The following is a 23,257-nucleotide window of genomic DNA, read 5'->3' on the forward strand; positions in this document are numbered from 1 at the left end:
GGAAACTCAAGTCACCAAGCAATGCAGATCCTAGTGGGAAGAGTGATGAACCATATACTCGCATGGATTAGGTGAGGATGGTGAGGCCTTAAACAGACTGCAATAATTGTTCCCAAGTACCTGAAGATGTTTATACTCAGGTTGAGTACCCCTTATCCGAAAATCCAAAATGCTCCAAAATCAGAAACCTCTTGGCTGCCGACATAGTGCCACAGGTGGAAAATTCCATATCTGGTCTCACTTGCCCACGTGGGGCTCTGTTGCCGCCAGTTTGTTACTGACGGTGATGACTCTAGAGGAAACATTTTGAAAAAGCCGTCCCGCAGAATTTCTAGTATTTGGTGCTGCATTTACCTTCTTTTGTAAGGAGAGATTAAGTTTTTTTTTGGTAAGTACAAAACATTATTTTCATGTGAAATCTGAAATTCATCTCCACCTAAAATGCCATGTTTGAGTGTAACATGACCAGCAACATTACTGTGTTGGAAAAAAAAGTGTAGTGTGTAACCTTTTGATCAAAACACAGTATCGTAGGTGGAGACTGAAAGCCTGCTGTTGTTTAACAGCTGGTATAGGGATTCTGCTGATATTTCTGTGCTGCTTAGTTACCCTGTACACATTATTCCAAAATCTGAAACTCTCTGGTCCTAAGCATTTTGGATAAGGGGTACTCGACCTGGATCAGTGTATTTTGAAGCAAGAGAGAGCTTCATTGGGAATTGATGATACAAGTGCAGAATTTAAGCATCAACTGTACATTTTTTTGCTACAGCTAAGACTATCATAATAAATCTTTTTTGTTCTCCATCCAAATCGAGGCCAAGTTCTTGTATTACTTAGAAGAAAGATCTCTGGTTTCTTTGGTATGTTGCTTTTTGTGATTTTATTTAATACCTGATTTAGATCTTCCCAAAACTTTTCCACTTTCTCACATGCCCAAATTGCATGTACTGTTGTTCCTGTTTCCTTCTTAGAGCAAAAACATCTGTCTGATACTGATGGGTCCCATTTATTTAACTTTTGGGGCGTGGTGTATAGCCTGTGTAACCTGGAAATCAGAAGATAGCCTGAGAATATAGCAATGGTACATAGAAATGAATAAATGTATTCCATTGGAAAAAAATAACATATAATTTAAGAAATAACATCACAGTATTTGAACAAATTTGGGAACTGTACATGGAACACAACAGAGAAGTCCTACGGCGGACCTCCACCACCTAAAATGACAGAATGAGAAGAAGACGCGAAATGAACTGACCCAGTGTGTAAAAGTAGATGACACAATTTTCTTCTTTATTTTTATTGTGTGATGACATTGTTTAATGGGTTTAATGTATCATATGTTGAAAGTTGAGTGGGTGGGGAGGGGGTGGGAAGGAGGGAGGGAAGGGAGGGGAGAGAAAGGGGAGAAAATGTATATTCAAGAGGGAAATGTTTAGGTGTATTTTGGTCAATATGGTTCATAGTGTGAAAAATTAAAAAAAAACAAAAAAACTAGAAGGGACTGTGAAGCTCAGGGAGTCATCTGCTGTGTTTCTGCAATGGGGAAAATATCACAGTGGTCGGAATGTGTGGAATTAGAGTGGAAAATGGTGAATGCCAAGCATAGTTCCCTCTTATATTTCCAGAGCCAGGATTGGCCATGAAAATTTAAACTGGTTTTGGAGGGATCAGTTGCACTTGACAAATACCTGAAGGAATTTCATGATGAAATTGGAAGCACTTAAAGTCTTACATGCCAACATTTACTTGATTGTTGCACTGGGTTATTTGAAAATATGAAGGAAGAGATTAGCGCTGGACTTCTGGAAGCAAATATCAATAATTTTAAATTTTTTTATATTTTATTTTCAGCATGGTAGAAGCCAATTCTAGCTATTTAAACTCATGCTGTCCAATGATACCTAAATTAACCTACAATCCCATATGTTTGAATGGTGGGAGGAAGCCAGAGCACCTGGGGAAAATCTTTGCAGACACGGGGAGAACATACAAACTCCTTACAGAGGGTGCCGGATTCAAGCCTGGGTCACTAGCATTGTAATAATATTGTGCTAACCGTGCTGCCTGGTTATACAAGGTGACCATTAAAGCAAGCCAAATCTATTGTCTCTCAAGATTTGTTTTCTCAGCAAGAGAGAAAAAAAGAACTCCACAACCTTTTGACATGCTTATCAGCAAATTGAGTAATAGAAGTATTCTAGAAATACTTTATGATAAATAGTCACCATGGACTGTTTTAATATAGCATATTTTTTTGGGAGAGCATTAACTCCAGGCATTTTTCAAAGAACAAGTGATAGTGTGATCCCAAGTCTACCAGATACGATCGTTTATCTAAATGGTATCTTACCTACTGAAAAACAAAGCAGATCCTTGAGAAAGTCTAGGTGGGCATTAATGAATCTGAGAAGCAGATTGTAAGATTGAGGAAAGATGGGTGAAGGTAAGATTCAAACATTAGGTTGTACCTCATCTGATCAGACCCCTTACATGACTTGGGAAATGCTCAAAAAAGTGGAAGAAACTCAGAAATAAACCATGTTCAGATAATCAAGGCAAAATCATTTTTATTTGACTCTTGTAAGTCTGCAAATGTAAAATCAGGGAGCCTGCAGTCAAGCCCTTACAGATACTAATGTGAAACTGACAACTAGGAGGCATACAAGAGCAATTTAGACATTACCAGGCAGACGAAGATTGATATTTCTATGTTGAAAACAGCTTATACACACACAATTCTGTTTCATTTACCAGGATCCTTTAATCAAGATTTTAAATAGCTGATTCTGAAAAGTGTAAGCATCCGACAGGTAGTGATATTTGTAGCAGATGTTTATAATTTTACTGCCCAGTGACTGAGATTCTTTAGAAGGTTCTTTAGAATTGTCTGGTTATTTTTATTGCTACTTTTTGACAAGAGAGGTTTTTTGACTTCAGTTGCATTGCCTGAAAAATGCTGAATGTGATATTTTCTTGTGATTAACCCAGAAAAGAAAACTGCATGAATTGAAACAAAATTTATTTTCTGGCCTGCAATTATTTATCATCTGCTGTTCATGGCATGTTGACTTTTTTTAAACCCAAAGCATGGGTCCTAAATTAGAAATCTCAAAATGCAGTTTGTAAAATACTTGTGCTTCAAGACCAATTTAGTTGCCTTTTTAAAATTGGTATAATTCATAAACTGACTAATTATAACCCCTTCTCTGTCATTGCTACAGGGTGGTCTTTTGGTGGAATTGCCAATATGTTTGATTGGATGTAAAATATTTCTGAACTAATCTACCCAATATATTTCGTTGCAAATTTTGAACTCACAGAATGAAGGGCTCAGGCCGAAACGTCGGTGAAGACCTTTGCTGCATAAAGGCACTGTTTGACCTACTGAGTTTCTCCAGCATTTACGTGTTTTTTGTACTCACAGGGATGTGACTGTGCTTGTGCAGATATGTCCATGATAATCTGCAGGGTTCAATGCAGTGAGACTGTGGAACAGTTGAGGCCATGGAAAGGTGTACAGAAGGCTTCCTTTGGAATCAAACATCTTCACTGGGAAAGGAAGGTTATCTATAATTCTTTGACAATAGCCTGAGATTTGTTTTGTGGCCAATGTTGTCTTGGAGTGCTCAGTAATTAAGAGTGAAATGAAGTAGGATGCCAGCTTCATTTCTTTTGTCTGTAGTCTGAAGACTGGCTCTGAATGGGCAACTAAAGCGGCATCATCTGCAAAGAGTAGTTCTCGGACAAGTTTCTCTTGTGTCTTGGTGTGAGCTTGCAGGCGCCTCAGATCGAAGAGACTGCCATCCGTGCGGTACCGGATGTAAACAGCGTCTTCATTGTTGGGGTCTTTCATGGCTTGGTTCAGCATCATGCTGAAGAAGATTGAAAAGAGGTTTGGTGCGAGAACACAGCCTTGCTTCACGCCATTGTTAATGGAGAAGGGTTCAGAGAGCTCATTGCTGTATCTGACCCGACCTTGTTGGTTTTCGTGCAGTTGGATAATCATGTTGAGGAACTTTGGGGGACATCCGATGCGCTCTAGTATTTGCCAAAGCCCTTTCCTGCTCACGGTGTCGAAGGCTTGACGTCCTGCTTTGCGGAAACTGCCAAAATGTTTGGCCTGGAAGTCAGCCTGAAGAAAACTGAGGTCCTCCATCAGCCAGCTCCCCACCATGACTACCAGCCCCCCCACATCTCCATCGGGCAAACAAAACTCAAAACGGTCAACCAGTTTACCTATCTCGGCTGCACCATTTCATCAGATGCAAGGATCGACAATGAGATAGACAACAGACTCGCCAAGGCAAATAGTGCCTTTGGAAGACTACACAAAAGAGCCTGGAAAAACAACCAACTGAAAAACCTCACAAAGATAAGCGTATACAGAGCCGTTGTCATACCCACACTCCTGTTCGGCTCCGAATCATGGGTCCTCTACCGGCACCACCTACGGCTCCTAGAACGCTTCCACCAGCGTTGTCTCCGCTCCATCCTCAACATCCATTGGAGCGCTTACACCCCTAACGTCGAAGTACTCGAGATGGCAGAGGTCGACAGCATCGAGTCCACGCTGCTGAAGATCCAGCTGCGCTGGATGGGTCACGTCTCCAGAATGGAGGACCATCGCCTTCCCAAGATTGTGTTATATGGCGAGCTCTCCACCGGCCACCGTGACAGAGGTGCACCAAAGAAAAGGTACAAGGACTGCCTAAAGAAATCTCTTGGTGCCTGCCACATTGACCACCGCCAGTGGGCTGATAACGCCTCAAACCTTGCATCTTGGCGCCTCACAGTTTGGCGGGCAGCAACCTCCTTTGAAGAAGACCGCAGAGCCCACCTCACTGACAAAAGGCAAAGGAGGAAAAACCCAACACCCAACCCCAACCAACCAATTTTCCCTTGCAACCGCTGCAATCGTGTCTGCCTGTCCCGCATCGGACTTGTCAGCCACAAACGAGCCTGCAGCTGACGTGGACTTTTTACCCCCCTCCATAAATCTTCGTCCGCGAAGCCAAGCCAAAGAAGAGTCTGAAGACTGCACCCAGCAGAGAGTATAACAAGGAAAGGAGCTGGAGTAAGCCTTAAAGTAGTTAAATAAGATCTAATCTCTGCTCTCAACTTGACTTTCCTACCTGATCCTTCCTCTGTCGTTCAAAAATATGTTCTGCCCTTCATTAACTGATGGAATGAAACACTCACAGTTCACCAGAGTAGAGAATTGCAAAAAATTCACAGTTCATTGTGAGAAATGCACACCATCACGTAAGCAGTTGGCCTGTTATTCTGAGACCAAGTCAAAGCACGATGCTGGAGAAACTCAGCAGATCAAACAGTGTGCTTTATATAGTAAAGATAAAGATGCAGAAAGTTTTGGGGTTGAGCCCTTCATGAAGGGAGACAATGTAAAAGAATTTCATTCTAAATTTAGTATTCAGTGATAATAATGAAACCTTCAAGCAATGTCCCTGTGATTTTAGAATAACTATATCGTTAAATAAAGAGACCAGGGCTGCACACAGTGCTCCAGGTGCAGTCTCACAAAAGCAATATACAGCTGGGACAAGATTTTTCATGCTGTTCTTTCAAGTCCTTCCTCCTCATTTGGCCCCAGGGTTACCTGCCAGCCTCAGGGCAGAGGGTAGAAATTTACTATCCTGAAGTTACTAATAGAATTAAATATTTAGATAAAGCCAAAATTACCGCTGCATACAGATGCAAACTTGCTCTTTTCTTTAAACCTTTACCAGCTTGCTATCTCAATTGAAGTCCTTTAGGGGAACGTTCACCAAAGTTTAAGATGATTGAGTAGGAAGGTTGGACGAGGTTTCTCTTCTGCTTCCGGCATAGAAGTAAAGAGAAAATATTTGTGAAAGACTCCTGCCCACAATTTGGTTTGAATAGGACTTCCATCGTGTACTGATAGGATGGGGTCGGGAGGAATGGTGTTTCAAATGAACTTTGTAGAAATAGAGGGCGAAATGAAACGCCACATCCAATAAAAGAACAGAGAGTGTGCAGGATATCCTCAAAGGGTTATTAAAGCTAATTTGACAAATTGTGCGATAACTTTGTGTACGGATAATTATGCTGCTCATAGTTCTTGTTGATGTTATTTAAGAGGGGGGAAAGAAGTCGATTGGAATGGCTTATGAAAGAAAGTTTAAGAGCGCCACAGCATTTTCAATTTGATTATTTGAACTAATTTTAAAAAATTCCTTTAATTACCTTATTGATCATTTTGTACTTTAAGAAAACAAAACTCCAACCTGACCATTCAGTGTTTCAAAGGAAAGTATCAGAAGTCTTCATGGATATTCAAAGTTGTAGTTGCTGATGTGGGTAAAACAGCTTGAGTGATCCAAATTTGCCTTGAGTTACAGGGAAAGGTTGTGCAGACTGGGGCTTGTTTCCTCTGGAGTGTAGAAGATTGAGAGGGGACTTGATAGAGGTGTTTAAGATTTTAAAAGGGACAGACAGAGTAAATGCGGATAGGCTTTTTCAATTAAGAAAGGGGGAGATTCAAACTAGAGGACATGGTTTAAGATTGAAGAGGGAAAATTATAAGGGGAACATGAGGGGAAATTTCTTTACGCAGAGGGTGGTGGGGATGTGGAATGAGCTTCCGGCAGACGTGGTCGAGGCGGGATCATTGGTTACATTTAAGGAAAGACTGGATCGTTACATGGATAGGAGGGGACTAGAGGGGTATGGACCGGGTGCTGCTCAGTGGGACTAGGAGGGTGGGGATTTGTTACGGCATGGACTAGTAGGGCCGAACTGGCCTGTTCTGTGCTGTAAGTGGTTATATGGTTAAATTACATTATCCGACAAATGTTTTAATTAAACTGACCAGTTACAGAGAGGAAAAGGCTTGGAGCTGGAAAACAGAAGTATAAAACAATGAAAAAAAAAGAACAAGATACCTACATTTATTGGTTGGTCCAATACCCGAGCTAGCACAGTGGGATTACAGAGTACTGATAGAGCATTTGAATTGATTGTTTAGAATTGTGAACTGCCGAAGATTAATCTCATCAAGTAGAATTCTACTTAGATTTTAGTTACTTGAACAATTTAAATAAAGTGGAAACCACATCAAGAAACAGTATGTTTATTGTGTAATGCCCTGAGCGCAAATTCCCAGGTTAACGTGCATCAATGCTGGGATTCAATGTTTCTTCAAATCAATAACGATGTAGAATATTTTATTCAAACGAAGTCTAATTCAAATAGCTGTAAGCATTGAAAAGTCAAAGTTTGGCCATTAACATTTGTTTTCAAAATGATTGTAGACTAAAATTTTGTTACTACTTTGGAGTCCATGGTACTTTTGCCTTTGAGTGTACGAATTTATAACTTGGAGTTTTCAGACTCTCAATGCAAGCTCTTTATGATTATGAATATTTATGATTTTTTTGTGAGCTGCAGGTTCTAATCAAGAAAGTAGTTATATTATGATAATCATAAAACATAATTAACGTAATAGCCCACTGTTGGAGGAAGCATGCAGTGCTGTGTTAACCCCTGGAGAACTTTCTACTGGAATAAAACACATACAATGGGGTTAAGATTCTCCAGTTGATCATCGAATGATGCAAATGAAGAAACACTCTGTTGTTTCACCCTTTTTCTCTAATTTGCTTTGTGTTACTAATTAGAAACCCACAGAAAATAATTTTGGCAGTTATAGAGTAGAAGCCGCTTAACTGAAAACCTCCCATGGTGAGCAAAACACTCCAAGCAGTTCTTCTTAATAAGGAAGCCCTATTAAAAGTCTGCAGCCAGTTGTGATTGGCAGTAATGTATCCAGGAATTGTCCATGATCTGAGGTAATTATTCTATCTGTAACAGGTTTACAATTGACGATAAGGGTAAATGCCACCCATTGAACCAATTGCATCGTGACAGTCCAGAACATTATGCAAAATCTTTTGTTATCAATCACACTTGGACTGCAACTGTTTATGAAATTCCAATCAGTTTTCGTTTCAAATGTATAAAGAGGTAGCGCTACTTGGTTTATGCAAATTAAATTGACTTCATTTGGTGCTGATCTATAAAACAATGCACTTAGTCTATGTATTTATCTAGAGGATATTTAGACTGAAATCTGTACATAATTTGTACATAAACAACCTGGTCATTTTCTGACATGGAGTCTTGATAAATATTTGTAATTTTGGATGGGTTTCTGGCTCATATTTGGCTCAGTATATTTTGGAAAATTCTGTAATTTTGAATTACTTTGGGTCAGAAGTAACAGATGACGTTGAAATCCTTAGAATTGGATAACAGAAGCTTCAGCTGCAGGTGACACCTCCTTGGAGAAAGACCAAATCACGAGTGTGGACCCGATAGGATAGTGGCATCCCTGTGAGACTTTATTCTCTCTACATGTTTTATGACTGATGCAACAAAAACAAATCACAGTGAATCTGCAGGAGCGGGGAGAATTCTTCACGTTGGCTGGAGACAAATGGAGGATAGAAGTCTTCTGCTGCAAGGAAGTGCATATCTACTTGAGGGTGGTTATGTTAAACCAACTTCTCAAAGTTTCTGTCAATGCAGATAGCATAAAGCCTTATTGTCTTCACTTCAGGACAAAGCTCGGTAACCCAGTGACTTCTGATTCCAGGTGGCGTGGTTAGCTGTTGCAGTGCCAGTGACCCGAGTTTGTATATGGCACTGACTGTAAGGAGTTTGTACATTCTCCCTGTGTCTGTGCAGGTTTCCTTTGGGTGCTCTGGTTTCCTCCCTCCGTTCTAAACTTAATGGGGTTGTAGGTTACAACCTACAATTGAATTCGGATAGCACAGGCTGGTAGGTCCTGTTACCATACTCTATGTATGTCTAAATATAAAATGCTTACATTTTAATAAAATTCAACTTTTATGCCTGTTTTAAAGCAGGCTGTCAGTACACTGGTGTGGAATGAGTAATTTATTAGAATTGCTTATGAGGTAGCCTAATAAATAGAATTCACTGAAGTTAACAGAACCTAGCACAGCATCTGTGACAAAAGGCCACCGTCTGTTGGAATATCCATGATCAAAACACATTGCAGAAAGATTAATTTATCATTCCATCCGTATGATGGCTAGCCTTCTGCTGCTTTCTGATCTCTCGTTCAGAAAAATACTTTTATTTCCTTTACAAATCTAAATTAAGTTATTTCTGTTGTTAAATAAAATATTCTTGGATGCTTGTACACTGTCATGACACAATCATTTTAATTTCCATGTCTAAATTAGCACATTATTATGTGCTTTATACCAATGCTGAACTCAAGATTTCATCATTTAAATTTAAATTTTAAATTTAGACATACAGCACGGTAACATTTCGGCCCACGAACCCGTGCCACCTAATTTCACCTGGTTGACCTACACCCCTGGGAGGAAACAGTGGGTGGAAACCACAGCCCATCACTGGTGCTGAAACAGCACTGCATTAACCACTACGCTAACTGTAAGAAATAAAGCACAAAAATCTGTAGGCACCATGGTTGAAGTAAAAACACAATGCTGGAGAAACTCAGCAAGTCAAACTGTCCTTTTTTCAGGCTTGAGCCCTTCATAAAGGTATGGAAAAATGTTGACAGGCTTCTGAACAAAAGAGTAGAGGCTACGCTAACCTGACTGCCTCGATGGTTTTTTTTGACCAATTCAGTAAAATAAGTAACAAATGACAGGAGGAAGCAAAGTTCCTTGTGCCCAGAAAGGAGTCAATTAAATTGTGTTTCCACACTTAACTTTCCAAGAGGCCTTTTCTGATTTAGACTTGTAATATACAGTAATTACAAATGACCAGCTACTGAATCCTCTGTTTAGAATGAGGTACATATTACTTGAAATGTCTCTTCAAGAATTATAATCTCGGTTTCATAGAAATATTAACTCACTGTGAGTTGCACTAGTTGCACTAGTTATGTTCAGGAATTAATATTTAACAATATACATATCTGTTTGGTCATGTCTTTGCTGCACATTTTTTGCTTTGTGTGTTAACATTTTCTGATGAAAATTAATATTTTTAAAGAGATGTAAGGTAGGTGGATCAAATAACTTTTAATTCTGCTCTGAATTTTTCTGACTTCAGAATATGCTTTTAGCCATCTATGTGCTAATCTTTTACAATGCCTGAATTAAAATAACAAGTACCCACCTTCCACAGTTTGGGTAATGGCGATTCACAGACCACTACCCAAAAATTTGAGGAGCCAAAAAAATTTCACTCTTGCAAGATTTATGTGGGAACAGAAATAAACAAACATAAAATGCAAAAGAAACAACAAATTTTGTCAAAATTATGTTTTTTACACAGCTGCTACATGCCAGGAAATTATTCCCAATTTTCCAGGGCACAATCTGTGGAAAAAGATCAGAACGTGAATAAGGTCTCATTCCTGTTCTAACACTTTTCCTCCTTGACCCTTAGTTATTTTCATGGATGGCCTGCAGTCTAAACTGAACTGTAGGCAATCTGTGAACAACTGGGTAATGAATAGGATGTCCAGCCTCCTTAAATACTGTACTTCAGGTATTGTGTTGAAACTCACGGTGTGATACGGATATTTGGTGTACCTGTATGAACACCACTCCCGGAAGGTTGGGAGATGTTTCAGAACGGAAAAAGCATACAAATTCAATATAAAAAACATAAATGTTCATTTTTAGTCACTTAATACGGGGGCAAACAGCAAAGGAAAAGATACATAACTGACGCTTCAAGCTTGAGCCCTTCATCAAAGTACTTTCATACTTTGAAAGGCTCAAGGCCGAAACATTCATTATATATCTTTGCCTTTGCTACATAAAGGACAGTGTTCGACCCGCTGAGTTTCTCCAGCATCTTGTGTTTTTACTTTAACCACGGTGTCAACAGAATTTTGTGATTTACTTCACCAGTTGGATTGATTTGTCAGTCGCAGCTGAACCCCTCCTTTGCTATGTCCACAACAGATGTAAACATAGAACCATTGAACATTTCAACATGGAAAACTGACCCTTTGGTCCTTCTAGTCTGTGTCAAATTTTTAGTCTGCTTAGTTCCACTGACCTGCACCCATGCTCCTCCCATCCATGTACCTGTCCAGATTTTTCTTAAATGTTAAAATTGAGCCCACATTCACAACTTCAGCAGACAGCTTGTTTCGTACTTCCACCTTTATAACAGGTTCAAACAATCCCTTGGTTTTTACTCAACTTACTCCAGGTCACTTGGTTTAACCCATTGCTTCCCTGAAATCCTACACACCTATTTCCCATAAACTCAAATATCCTAGTTTTCCTAAATCCTTTCATAACCACAAGTCATGTTCGCCACATCCCCCCCACCCCGACTAATGTCAGCCTCAGCTGTCAAATTACAGCAGTCGATCACTTTGTCACCACTGGCAAAATGGCTCAATATGAGAGGAAAAACATCTGAGAGGAAGATATCTTCATTAATATCATGGGATTTGATGGAAAAAGCGGGAGTGTGTAACAGAAAAATCATGTTTATGGATAGTTTCCTCAGGATACAACCTTCCCATTACACGACAGTTGCCTTTATAAAGGTAGAATTCAATCCATAGTTACTTCAATCATAAAAAGGAAACAGATTAAAGATAAGGCTCTGAAAATACCAGTCTTTGTGTGATTTTCTTTCAAACCATCAGCCATTTCATTTTCTAAATTTTAATCATGAATTTTATTTTTGAAATTTTATGATGCATGTTATGCTACCTCGAAAATCATCACTGGTTTTATTTCTGCAGAAGATTCCAAATTTTGTACGTCTTCCCATTGTTGAAATATATTTTGGATAAATCCAGAAATGTTCCATCCACTGTTAATACACAGATCCAGTTGTCATTATGTTTATGCTAGTGTGCGCATGTCTGTGTGGCTGCACACATCAATCCAATGAGCAGTGATCAATTGTTTGTCTTCCATTGGCAAGATAGGTCATTGCCAAATTGAACATTTAGAAAAAGACTGCAATAATTTTTTTTAACTAAGTTCAATCGATCGATTTAACTCGGTGCTGTTTGTAAGAAAGTGAAAATGTGGCAAAATAAATTCAGTCTCAGTTAAAATTGTTATTGCGTGCAAAAGTATTTTTACTCTTAATTGAAACATAATGCTACTTTGAGTTTGGAACTGAAGGCTGTTGAAGTGAGGCCGATATCATGAGATGAAAACAATTCTTTGATAGCAAACTTGTGTTTTCCTTTTCTGTCAATTGCTAATTGCACTCACTGTGCCATTTGCTTATTGCATTATCTTAATATCTTTCAGGTCCCGGTTCCAGATGGCGGGAATATGGTGCATTGGCAATTATCATGGCTGGGATTGCATTTGGCTTTCACCAATTATACAAGGTACAATTCTACTTTTGAAAACTAAGACAATAAGTTGTTTCTACCAGGACTTAAACAGAGCATTCACATGTTTTAAATTGTGTCCAGTTGAACTGTGTTTTGTTGCAATTTATTGAGTTTGCCATTCCAAGTCAAGTATTCTGACAGTGAGCATTTTGAGCTGTGTAGCTCTGGAGTGAAATACTGCTGGTTGTACTGCTGTCCTGAACAATGACCAAGTTAAAAATAATGAATGGAACATTCTGCTCCAAGCTGGCTTTGAAGTAGGTGAAGATTTCTTTTGTGGGAATTCTTTTATAAGGTTGGATCTTGATCTACGTTTTTCACTATAATTCTAAGTAGGTTTGTGTTGCAGTTGGCGTGTGAATGCAACTCAAACATAATTCACAGGAAACACATAACAGGCTATTGGTGTAACGATTTTTTTTTACTCTGTAATTTTACTGTGTAACACTTGGGTATGAATACAAACAACTAAATATATCAAGTGACAACACTTGCTTACCAGTTTCTATGACATTAATTCTTGGAACTCCCTTGAGTAGCTTACAAGCTTTTTGTTCATCTTGTCGACAACTGACGCCCTGATATCAATGTAAACCATGACAGCTGTTGTGCCATGTACTGTTTTGCAGTAATGAAAGGAACGTGTATTCCACTGATCAAAGTAGATGGTCAGTTTAGAAGTGCGAGACCATTTTTCTTCTGATCCAATATGTATTTTTACTACAAGCCATAATTAAAAATCGCTAAGTCTTGAACCAGAAAAAAAAAACAAAATTAGTCTTTACTTGAAGGATCCAAACCACAGGTGTCTTTTGCTTTTAAGTTTTAATTTTGTATTTTCCAATCTGTAAGTAACAATTTAGAAAATTATTGTAGTGGGTAAATGAGACTCACAATGGAGACTTTATTGCCATTCCTGAGATTATAATACCTACCAAAAGCACGACCACCCAAGTAGCATTTCTGTACTGCCTCTTGCTTGGGTCTCATTTACTCATCTAATTGGAGTTATGTTGGTACATGGGCTATCGAGCTGATTAAAATGTTCTTTTATCAGCTTTGTCTCAAATTCCAGTTTAAAAATGCAGTGGAATGTTCATTATTAAAAATAACTACTCTGAAAGATTCATTTATGTTTAATTGTCAATTATTTTAATCAGACTCTCTGGATATCTGAAGTTAGAAATTCAATATATACCGCCTGGATGTTTTACTAACTCAGTGTTTTGATGCTTCCCTTGTTTGTACATTTTAATCCTCTCTCATTACCTCTCCAATTGTCTTCCATTCATTTTGCCGAATTCTTTCAGTTTTTTTTCTCTTTTTATTCCACTTTTCAAGTCTTTTCTCACTTTCCCTTGTGTTTCAATGCTTCCCTCTCTCTGCCACGTGCCCACCCCCCCCATAATGCAAAGACCCCTCCTTCCATTCTTCACATCCCTCTCTGTGCCACTTTCATTGTTGCCTCCCTCAAGTGAGAGACTGAAGCTTTCCTCTACACCTGATATGTATAGCTGTAGAGATCAACATCTATTTTCATTTTAGTACCTGGAATATTTAATTCTTAATGAATTTTTACTATCTTTTCATTAAAAATATATTGGGTTCTTGAGGCAGTTCATTCCAATCGATATTTTGAATGGTAGGATATAATATTTTGTGTAGTTTCACCAAAAGGCACATTCAAGGTCACAGTCAATGAATTTCCAGATCAGACTGCTGCAACCTGCCAGCCTGATTAGCATCAAAGACATAATTATACAGTGGCTGCTACAATTGACTTTGCAGACTATCTATTTGGAGAAAAAGAAACACAAATGCTGGAAATGCAAAATAAAAATAGAATAGACTGGAAGCACACAGCAGGTCAAACAGCATTCATGGGAGAAAAAAAAATTTGGTTCATCAGAACCAGAAAATTGTTTAAAGTTGCAGAGAAGGCAGAAGCTGAGAGAACTCCAGGTATGTCCACATTAGGGCTCAGGCCACAGTTGTCAGAAAACATTTGCTTTAAAAGATGCAAGAAAACTGAAGCAAAGGTGCAATTGCATCTGCGGGGAAAGAGGAAGCGAAATAAGAGTTTCCTAAAATTGTTCAATATTGAATTGTGAGCATATCCAGCCGGAAGATGGGAGCTGATCCTTGAGCTGACATTGGCATAATATAAAAGGCCAAGTAGAGAATTGAGTGGGATGGAGAATGAAAGAAACAGGTGATTAGAAGTTTACCATCATCCTTGTGGACTGAATACAAATCAGAGACCTGAGGTGCCTTTTGGTTTCTCCAAAGTAGGGATCATATGTGAGTGAAGTCAAATTGCTAATTCAGATGGATCCCTGGATGGTTACAACAAAAGGGGTAAAGGAGAGGCTGTTGCAGTGATCTGACAATTGAAGAGGGAAAGTTCCCTTTAAAATCTGAAAAGTGGTGGAATCCTGTGAAGGTGGCAAAAATGAGGATGGATGATCTGTTGAATATGGAGATTTGCGATGTGGAAGAAATTGTTACATTGACATCTTTGGTCTGCAGCATTCCACAGGAGTCCCTTATGCCCCTCCTCTTTCTGCAACTTGAAACACGTGCTTGTTTTCTCTGTTTTCCACTCATGAAGGGTTCTTGACCTGAGGTGTTGACTCTGTTTCTGAGTGCTTCCAGTTGTGTTCAGTGCCTGTATGTCATATTCCATGATCATATTTCTATGAACATCAGAAGGGTTTACAAACTGTTGAGTTTCTTGACAATGCTGACGTAAGCAAAGGTACAGCCTCTTTGGTCAAAGGCTATCAGGACATTGTCAGAGATGCAGCATCAACAGCACACAAGCTAAAGCCTACATACTTCTGAGGCTCCGTGTCCTCAAAATCAAGAGGCCCAGCAAAATTCCACCTACGCACCTGTAGCAAATTAGATCTGGTGTAGGGAAAGCACAGGTTGATCTTGTCCAAGTGTTGACTGTATATTTATGCTTGGAACCGCTCCAATAAACACTTGAGTGTGGCACTCTGCAATCTTCCAGACATGGCCACTAATATTTCAAAGGCTGTTTATAGCAGACACTTCAAAGCATTGAAGAGAGATCACCAACACTGTCTCCACAAAATATTCTAAAAACATCAGCAAGATGGGCAGAATAAACAAATTTGTGTCAAATTGCCTGGATAGCACACAAAAGAAAGCATGACAATTAAACAATTCAATGAACTTTAATGCTCTCTCTCAGGGACACCTCCACAGCTGTGAGGCCCTAATTGCACTCAGTTGACTCTTGTGAGGGAGACAGCATCGTCTGCCTGTCCGACACTGAACACCTGAAACAGGCACGCTAGACCATAGTTTCATGGCAAGAGATTACCAGGTGTACAAGGATGTGCTCAAATTTTATTGAAGAAAATGTGACCTTCTAACTGGTTCCAAGAAATCTCTGGCCCGTAGCCATTTCAGATTTATTGTCGGAGTACATACACATCACATACAACCCTGGATTCTTTTTCCTGAGAGCAAGCAGAATTACCACTTACTTTTAGAGCAAAAAAAAACATGTATACAACGTACACATGTAAACAAATAAAGAAATGTAAAACAAACTGTGCAATAGAGGGAAAAAAACAATCAAGTGCAAAAGTAAGAGTTCTTTAAAGTAATCACTGATTGAGTTTATTGTTGAGAAGTCTGATGGAGGAGGGGTAGCAGCTGTTCCTGATCCTGGTGGTGGGTTCAGGATGACTCCGAGGACCCTAAATCCAAGCAAAAGAAACACATGAAAGCACAGCACAAACAATGGGAAGAGCAGACTACCTTCCATATTTTCCTCCTCCTCTGCCTTACGTGCAGACTCTCTGTGTTCCACACTGGCATATTTAGTCACTTCAGAGCCCACTAAATAAGAAGTCATCCTCAATCCCAAGGGTCTGCCTAAAAAAGATTATTTTAAAGTGATCTGTATTAATACAGATAGACCAGATCCAAACCAGCACTTATGCTGGAAACACAAGAGACTGCAGGTGCTTGAATCAGAATTTATTGTCATGGCCATGTCATGAAATTCCTTGTTTTGCAGCAGCGTCACAGGGAAAACATTCATTTAAAACACATTAAAATAACATTCATTTAAAACACATTAAAATAAATAAATAGTGCAAGAAAAAGTCAAAGTATTGACTGTGGTTCATTGTTGATTCAGGAATCTGATGGCGGAGGGGAAGAAGCTGTCCTTGTGCCGCTGAGTGCTCATCTTCAGGCTCCTGTACTTTTTTCCCGATAGTAGCAGAGTGAAGAGGGCATGGCCTGGGTGGTCCTTGAGGATAGAGGCTGCTTTCTTAAGACACAGTGTCTTGATGGTGCCCATGATGTCACAGGCCGAGTTAACAACCCTCTGGAGTTTTTTCTCCTCCATGTACCTCACAGCTGGTTCCCCAGTGTTGTCCACGGCTCACAAATTGGATCAGACCTTTTACAGTCGGTCTTGTGGTGTCGCCCTTGGCCTGCAACCTTGAGCGGATCTCAGGGAACAAAGAGAGAAAGCTATGGTCCAAAACATCAACAATTTCTCCGCCCCCCCCCCCCCCCCCCCCCCCCCCACCCTCTCAGATGATGCTTAACCATCTGAGTTCTTCCAGAAAATTGGTTTTTGATCCCATGCCCATACAGAATGGTTAAAGCTCATTTAATATCAATGACAATGTTAATTTCCATTGTGATACATTTGATATTGCATTGTTTTGAGCTGTTTCATTATCCATTTCTGTACTCTCTCGGTTTATATTTTGGGTGTGGTCAAACAGTGCATTGTTGCAGCCTCGTCTTGTGATAGCTTGCCCTTCACAATTGCATTATATATAATTGGAAACAGGAATAAAGTAAGACTTATTTTAAGCTGATTAAGCAAAAACAATTATTTTAAGAGGCTCAACTAGTAGTTACATTGACCTGCTTTCCTCCCAACAGTATTGGATGTCAAGCTTGATTCTCATTTAATCCCTCTTTGTTTTGTTGTGAAGGGTATCAAATTGTAAAGAGCATATGAAAACAATAGACTGCATTTTTGCTATATAAACGTTTATTGATTATTTAAGGTTTTTCTTTTTAAGTCATGCTAAAGTTGAGTGCAATTGACTTTAGCAGTGGTGCGCCACATGAAATATAATATACAGAGAGACCAAATAGGATTAAAATAGAGAAAATATCTTCAAGAAGCTTGTGTCTGGGATTTTCCAGTTCAGTGATCCAGCTGCAGGTTTGGAGATGATACCTTGAAGTTCTGTGATGGTGAGAACAAGTTTGAAGGGTTCAAGAAGGAACAAGTCCTGGACACGGTTTATTAACAAACGATGGTCTTGATTCACATGCTGGGTGGTGGGTGGGGGGGTGGGAAGATTCGCAACAAGGAACACGCTCACATGCACTAACAAGGCAACTACACACAAATACTCGCTACACCCGACAGATCACTGCTAATTGTGGTTTCCCCAGTTCAACACTACTACTCGCAGTTCCCACAGTTAAACGCGAGGACAAAACAAAACCTGCCACCTATCGCTAACAAGCAGGCATGATACACCTAGTATTAAAAGATGCAAAGTTATAGTCTACAATGGGTGAAACACCACAGTCTTCCCCAGGTGCTTGCCACAAATATCCCCCACCCTGTACTGGCATTCACCTCACAACTGGTTTTCCAGCATCGCTCATGGCTCACAACGTGGATCAGACCCTTTAGAATCGGTTTTTCGGCATTGCTCATGACCCGCAACCTGGAGTGGAGCTCAGGGATGTCTCAAGGGAGCAAAGAGAAAGAGATGTCCCACATGGTGGGCTTTATACTCGATTCGATTGGAGTGGCCAGTTCAGGTATGCCCAAATGAGGCAAGGTGTTCGAGAGAACCAATCGTAATGTGCGCCCTCACCTCTGGGTGGGCTAACCTTGATTGGTATGGGGAAATTACTTTTGACCTGCCTGGTCAGATGACCATTCAAGAGCACCCACGTGGATTTCCTGAGCGACATGTTGTTGGTTAATCCTTTGCATCACAAATTCTAATTCTGTTTAAAATTTGAATAATTAACTAGTGTCCCAGCAAGACTTGCACACCATTTCAGTATGAGGTGATGTTCATGATACCATTTGTGCCAAACAATGAATGTATCCAATATGTCCAACTATTTCCCCATGGTATTGATTAGCATTGCCACTTCTGAATCTTCCACAATTGCTATCTTGGGATTCACTGCTGACTAGAAACTCAATGGACTTAATTACATCCATAAACAACTTGTGGAAATGGATGTATGACTTTTCTCCTGACTCCCACATCTCCTCCACCATCTTATAAAGCTCATCTTTGGACTGTAATGGAATTCTCTTCACTCATCTGCACAGTTTGGATTAGTGGATAACATTCTCCAGAAGCTTAACATCTTTTGGGAGGAAAAGCCTTGACTGGCAGTTTATTTGCCATACTGAACTTTGACCAATGGCAAACCATGGCTGCAGCTTGTCCCATTTACAAATTGCCCGGGAATAACTTGCCAAGTCTCGCTTGATGTCAACCGAAGAATAGCAAAAGTCAGATGAGAATGCAACCCTCTTCAATTACCCCTGAGGTGAAAGTATTGCTGTTATTCACTGTTAGTGGTCAAACTCCACTCTGCCACTCTGTCTGATAGTACAACATGAGTGCCTTCTCCAGGAGGACTGCAGTGTTTCTTCACTCCTGCTTCTTGCGGTTATGGACAAAAGCCACTTTCAGGTGGCCAGAATACCCGAATGTAAAGTCGCCTAAAATACCTGAATGCGGCTGTTGGGAGGCCTCTTAAAAGCGGAAAACCCGTCCCCGAGGCGCACTTACTCAACCCTCCTCGGGGAGATATATTCTCCGGCTCAGAGTGCGCCCCCCCCCAAGCACCTGGAAGCAGCAAGGCAAAAGGCGAGCAGCTTTCAGGTGCCTAGCAGGGGGCAGGCTGATGACAGTCAGGAGGCGGCATTTGCTCCGCCTTCAGCGCTGCCACCTTCACAGACACCCGGAGCTGCATTCTCCCGGCGATTCCACCTGAAAGTGGCTAAAGATGTTGCTTTTTCCTGGGGATGAGGATATCTAATAAAACCTGCACCAGACTATTTATGCAAAGATTTCAGGAGGAATATTTTATATTTTGTAATTCATCTAAGTAGGTGTTTATATGCAGCTTTGTTTTTACACAAGTAGAGTTAAGATGATTTTTTAACTTGTGCACCTGTTTAGTGCTGTCATTAAGTGGATCAAGTGTGCAGCAAATTAAACTTTAGCTAAATTGGATTTTACTTTCTCTTTTGAAGTTGGTTGCTTCAGATGTAGTGATATTCATAATTTGCCACGTGGATACCAGGCTAACTTTGTCATTGTATACAATGTGATTCACGCAATATCAGCAAGACTTGTGAGAACTAAAACAAATGTTCTCTTAATGAAACTAAATTGATATTGGTGTTTTGTGAAATAGCTGCAAAATCCTTGACTATTATGTGGATGGTGATGAAAAATGTAATCCTGAATTATTGATAGGACCTTTGGTTCTACTGAAAAAAGAAACTCGACTCCAATTAAAATCACAGTGGCAAAATATGAGGAAAATAGCAAGTAAATCACTAGACGTTGATCTTTCCTGAAACCTTCTAATTCCCGATTCCTTATGTGTGCTTTTAGTTTAAACTCAAGAAGGTTGTATTATGGGGGAGGGGGGAATTAGGCATAAAACCATTTCTGTTACATTGGGAGATGTTCCTCCGATGAGTGTTTTTATTTTGGGTAATGGCAATCTGGATTGGTATCGGAATTCTGTCCCATGAAAGAATTCCTTGCAAGTTAAGCATATGACATACGCTTAATTAATTTGTAAGCTTGTCTTATGACAGTATCTGTAGTATTCTCGACAGATGCTATCTGATCTTCTGACAGCTATATGTTCTGTTTATGAATCTTTAGCATTTTTCTTTTTATTTCTTAAAGCACATAAATAAGCAATACCACAATATCAAAATAACTAATATGCCATTTATCTATCAATGGAGATCTTCTGTCACTCTGGAATTGCTGAAGAACTGTCCATGGACTCTGCAATGTTCAATATGACAACGGAATCCTTGGAAAACTTCTACAGATGTGTGTTGACTGGCTGCATCAAGGCCTGGTATGGATGGGGGAGATCAAATTTAGTGGACATGGCCTAGTGAATCACAAGCAAAACTATCCCTTCTATTGAGAATATCTACGTGGAACGCTGACGTCAGAGAGCAGCAGCAATCATCAAAGATCCACACCACCCAGGGCTTGCCCTGCTTTCGCTACCGCTATCAGGAAAGAGGTATAGGTGTCACAAGACTCGTACCCACCAGGTTCAAGAACAGTTGCTACCCCTCCACCATTAGACTCCTAAACAACAACTCAGTCAGAGGCTCATTTAAGGACTCTGATTTTGCTCATTATTGATTATTGAATATTTATTTCTTCTGTATTTGCACAGTCAGCTTGTTTACATGTCTTTGTTCACATTTCTGTCTTTTGCATCCGTATCAGTTTACACTACCAATTAGAAATTCTGCCTTTCCCGCAGTAAGAAGAATCTCAGGGTTGCATGTGATGTCATGCATGTACACTGGCAATAAACTTGAACTTGATGGGTGTAATCTTCCTCTGGATGCCTGGCCCCCACCACTCTGATGTGGTGAATAATACGACAAGAGGTTGACGTGGTTCAGCTAGCCTGTTCCCGTCACTGAATGTCTTTGATAGCTCATGAGAGGGTCCTGCAACCAGCCTGTCAAAGCAGTCAGTGTCATTGAATGTTTCAAATGCTCATGGACATCATAAACTTTTAAAATATTTGACATCTATCAAAATGTAAAGCTACTGTTTAAAAATTCTAATTTTTAAAGAAATTAAAATATTATGGCCCATGCACAATTAAAAAAAAATTAAAATTCTCCTCTTGCCATTGAGTCGATTTATTCCATTCATTTGAATAGGAATTGCAGAACTTAGTTGGCAAGCTACCCAGCCAGAGATGCTTTCATGAGGGGACATTGGTAGCCCACACAGCAGGTGGATGATGCTACCTTTTACTTAGGTCTTCACTGGCTCTGAAGACTGGGACTTCTGCAGATAATCAGGAATAAATCCCAGCATTATTATTGGCAAAATATTGGAAGATCCACCCCAATTAAGGATCCATGGCAGTAATTAAAGACAAATTACCTATCCCCAGTAAACATTTCTCCCTCAAATAACACCCTTTAAAAATTTAATTTTATTGCTATTGCCAATGTCCTAGCCTTACATTTATCTTTTAATCAACATTGCTAAAGTATAATACCTCATCAATTCAAATTATTGGTTGTACTAATGTACTGTAAATTATTGTGTGCTCCCTACTTTAGATCAGTAACTACACTTAAAAATATTTGAGTGGGGCTATAGGATGCTTTGGGGCGCTCTGAAAGACACATGAAAGGTGCTATATAAATGCTTTTCCTTTCTGTCTGTAAGATCTTGCTATTTAGGAAATCGACATCCAAAATAACTGTCGGCGTATTTCCTGGAAATTATTTTCTAAAACAGATCATAGGATTTGATGAAGAGTTTTTGTAAATTTCTAGTAAATCTATAAACTCTGTGCCACTATTGCTTTCTTAATAACATGTTTTTGACTTTTTATTGACTGGACCTTCATTAAGGTTTCCCAGTAATGATTGATGTTAGAAGTGAAGCACGAAAATCTGTAGACATCGTGGTTGAAGTTAAAAAAAAAAACTGGGTACAGTTAATGAGAACAGATGTCTCAAATCGATTATGGTAGTTTCTCAGACCTCAGAGTATGTGAATTTGATGCAGAACATCTCATGGTGACATGCACATTAGCCTGGGTTTTGCACAGAGTGGCTAATTCCATGTTCTGTGGATTAAAATCTCAGAGTATAATGCATTCTGGGGAAGTGGTCCTAGCATAGCACAAGTCATGTGTCGTTTATGCTACTGTTTCCTTTATAGTTTCATTCGATTAATGGGGAAAATTGTATTGTGTCCTTTTGTAATCATGGATGCTTTTCAACTGTGTTTTTGAGCATTTATCTTTGTATTTGATGGCTGTATAGGTGTTTACTTGGACTTCATCCTGGAATTAAAATAATTGCTGTATTTATAGCTTAAGCACAACACAGCACAAGAAATGAGAGTTGGCCATCTAGCCCTTCGTGCCTGCACTGCTTTTCCTTAAGATCCCATCAGATCTTTTTACCTCAGTCCCATTTCCAAGTGCTATTTCCAAATGCTTAGATTCTTGCGTGTTCAGAAATCCATTGACCTTTGTTTAGAATGACCTCATCGGCAAAGCCGTCATGGACCTCAAGGGTAGAGAGTACCAAAGTTTCACCACCATTTGAGTGGAAAGATCCCTCCATTTCTCGCTCCAAAATGCCTTACTCTTAAAATGGATTCCTTAGCCAGAGAATACATTTTCCCTGCATTTTTTAAGGTAATGGGTTTGTTGTGAAGCGAAAACAGCAACCAATATCAAAATAGAAAATACTCAGCAGGTTTGAATCAGACCCAATGTGTCAAGCCAGAGCATTTGTCAGAAATGGGAGCATGTTATCAAGGCTTGAACAACTCCTAATTCATCTGTTGTATTAGCTTGACATTGAAGAATGGGTGTGTTTAGTTTGAAGTGCATTTGGGTAAGGCTAAACCACATTGAGTGGAGTATCAAAAGAAGTTCAGTTGTCACTGAGCTTTCTAAAGTGGAATTGTGTCTGAGACATGGACTTTTCTGTGACCCATTGATTGTAGAACTTTAACTCCTCTGCTTCTTGATAAGTTGTAGTGAAATACAGGAGACTGAAACCTATAA

At 39.6% G+C, this 23,257-nt stretch overlaps 1 protein-coding gene across 3 annotated transcripts in view; it reads left to right on the forward strand.

Moving 5' to 3' along the window:
• Positions 1–23,257, forward strand: part of pex14 (peroxisomal biogenesis factor 14) — a 213,854-nt gene that overhangs the window by 138,326 nt on the left and 52,271 nt on the right. For all 3 annotated transcript variants that reach the window (XM_069918487.1, XM_069918489.1, XM_069918488.1), the window contains one exon: positions 12,291–12,373. In XM_069918487.1, coding sequence (XP_069774588.1) covers positions 12,291–12,373 — 83 coding nt within the window. The remainder of the gene's footprint in view (positions 1–12,290; positions 12,374–23,257) is intronic.

Source organism: Narcine bancroftii, chromosome 2, assembly GCF_036971445.1.
Source record: "Narcine bancroftii isolate sNarBan1 chromosome 2, sNarBan1.hap1, whole genome shotgun sequence".
NCBI classification, from domain to species: Eukaryota; Metazoa; Chordata; class Chondrichthyes; order Torpediniformes; family Narcinidae; genus Narcine; species Narcine bancroftii.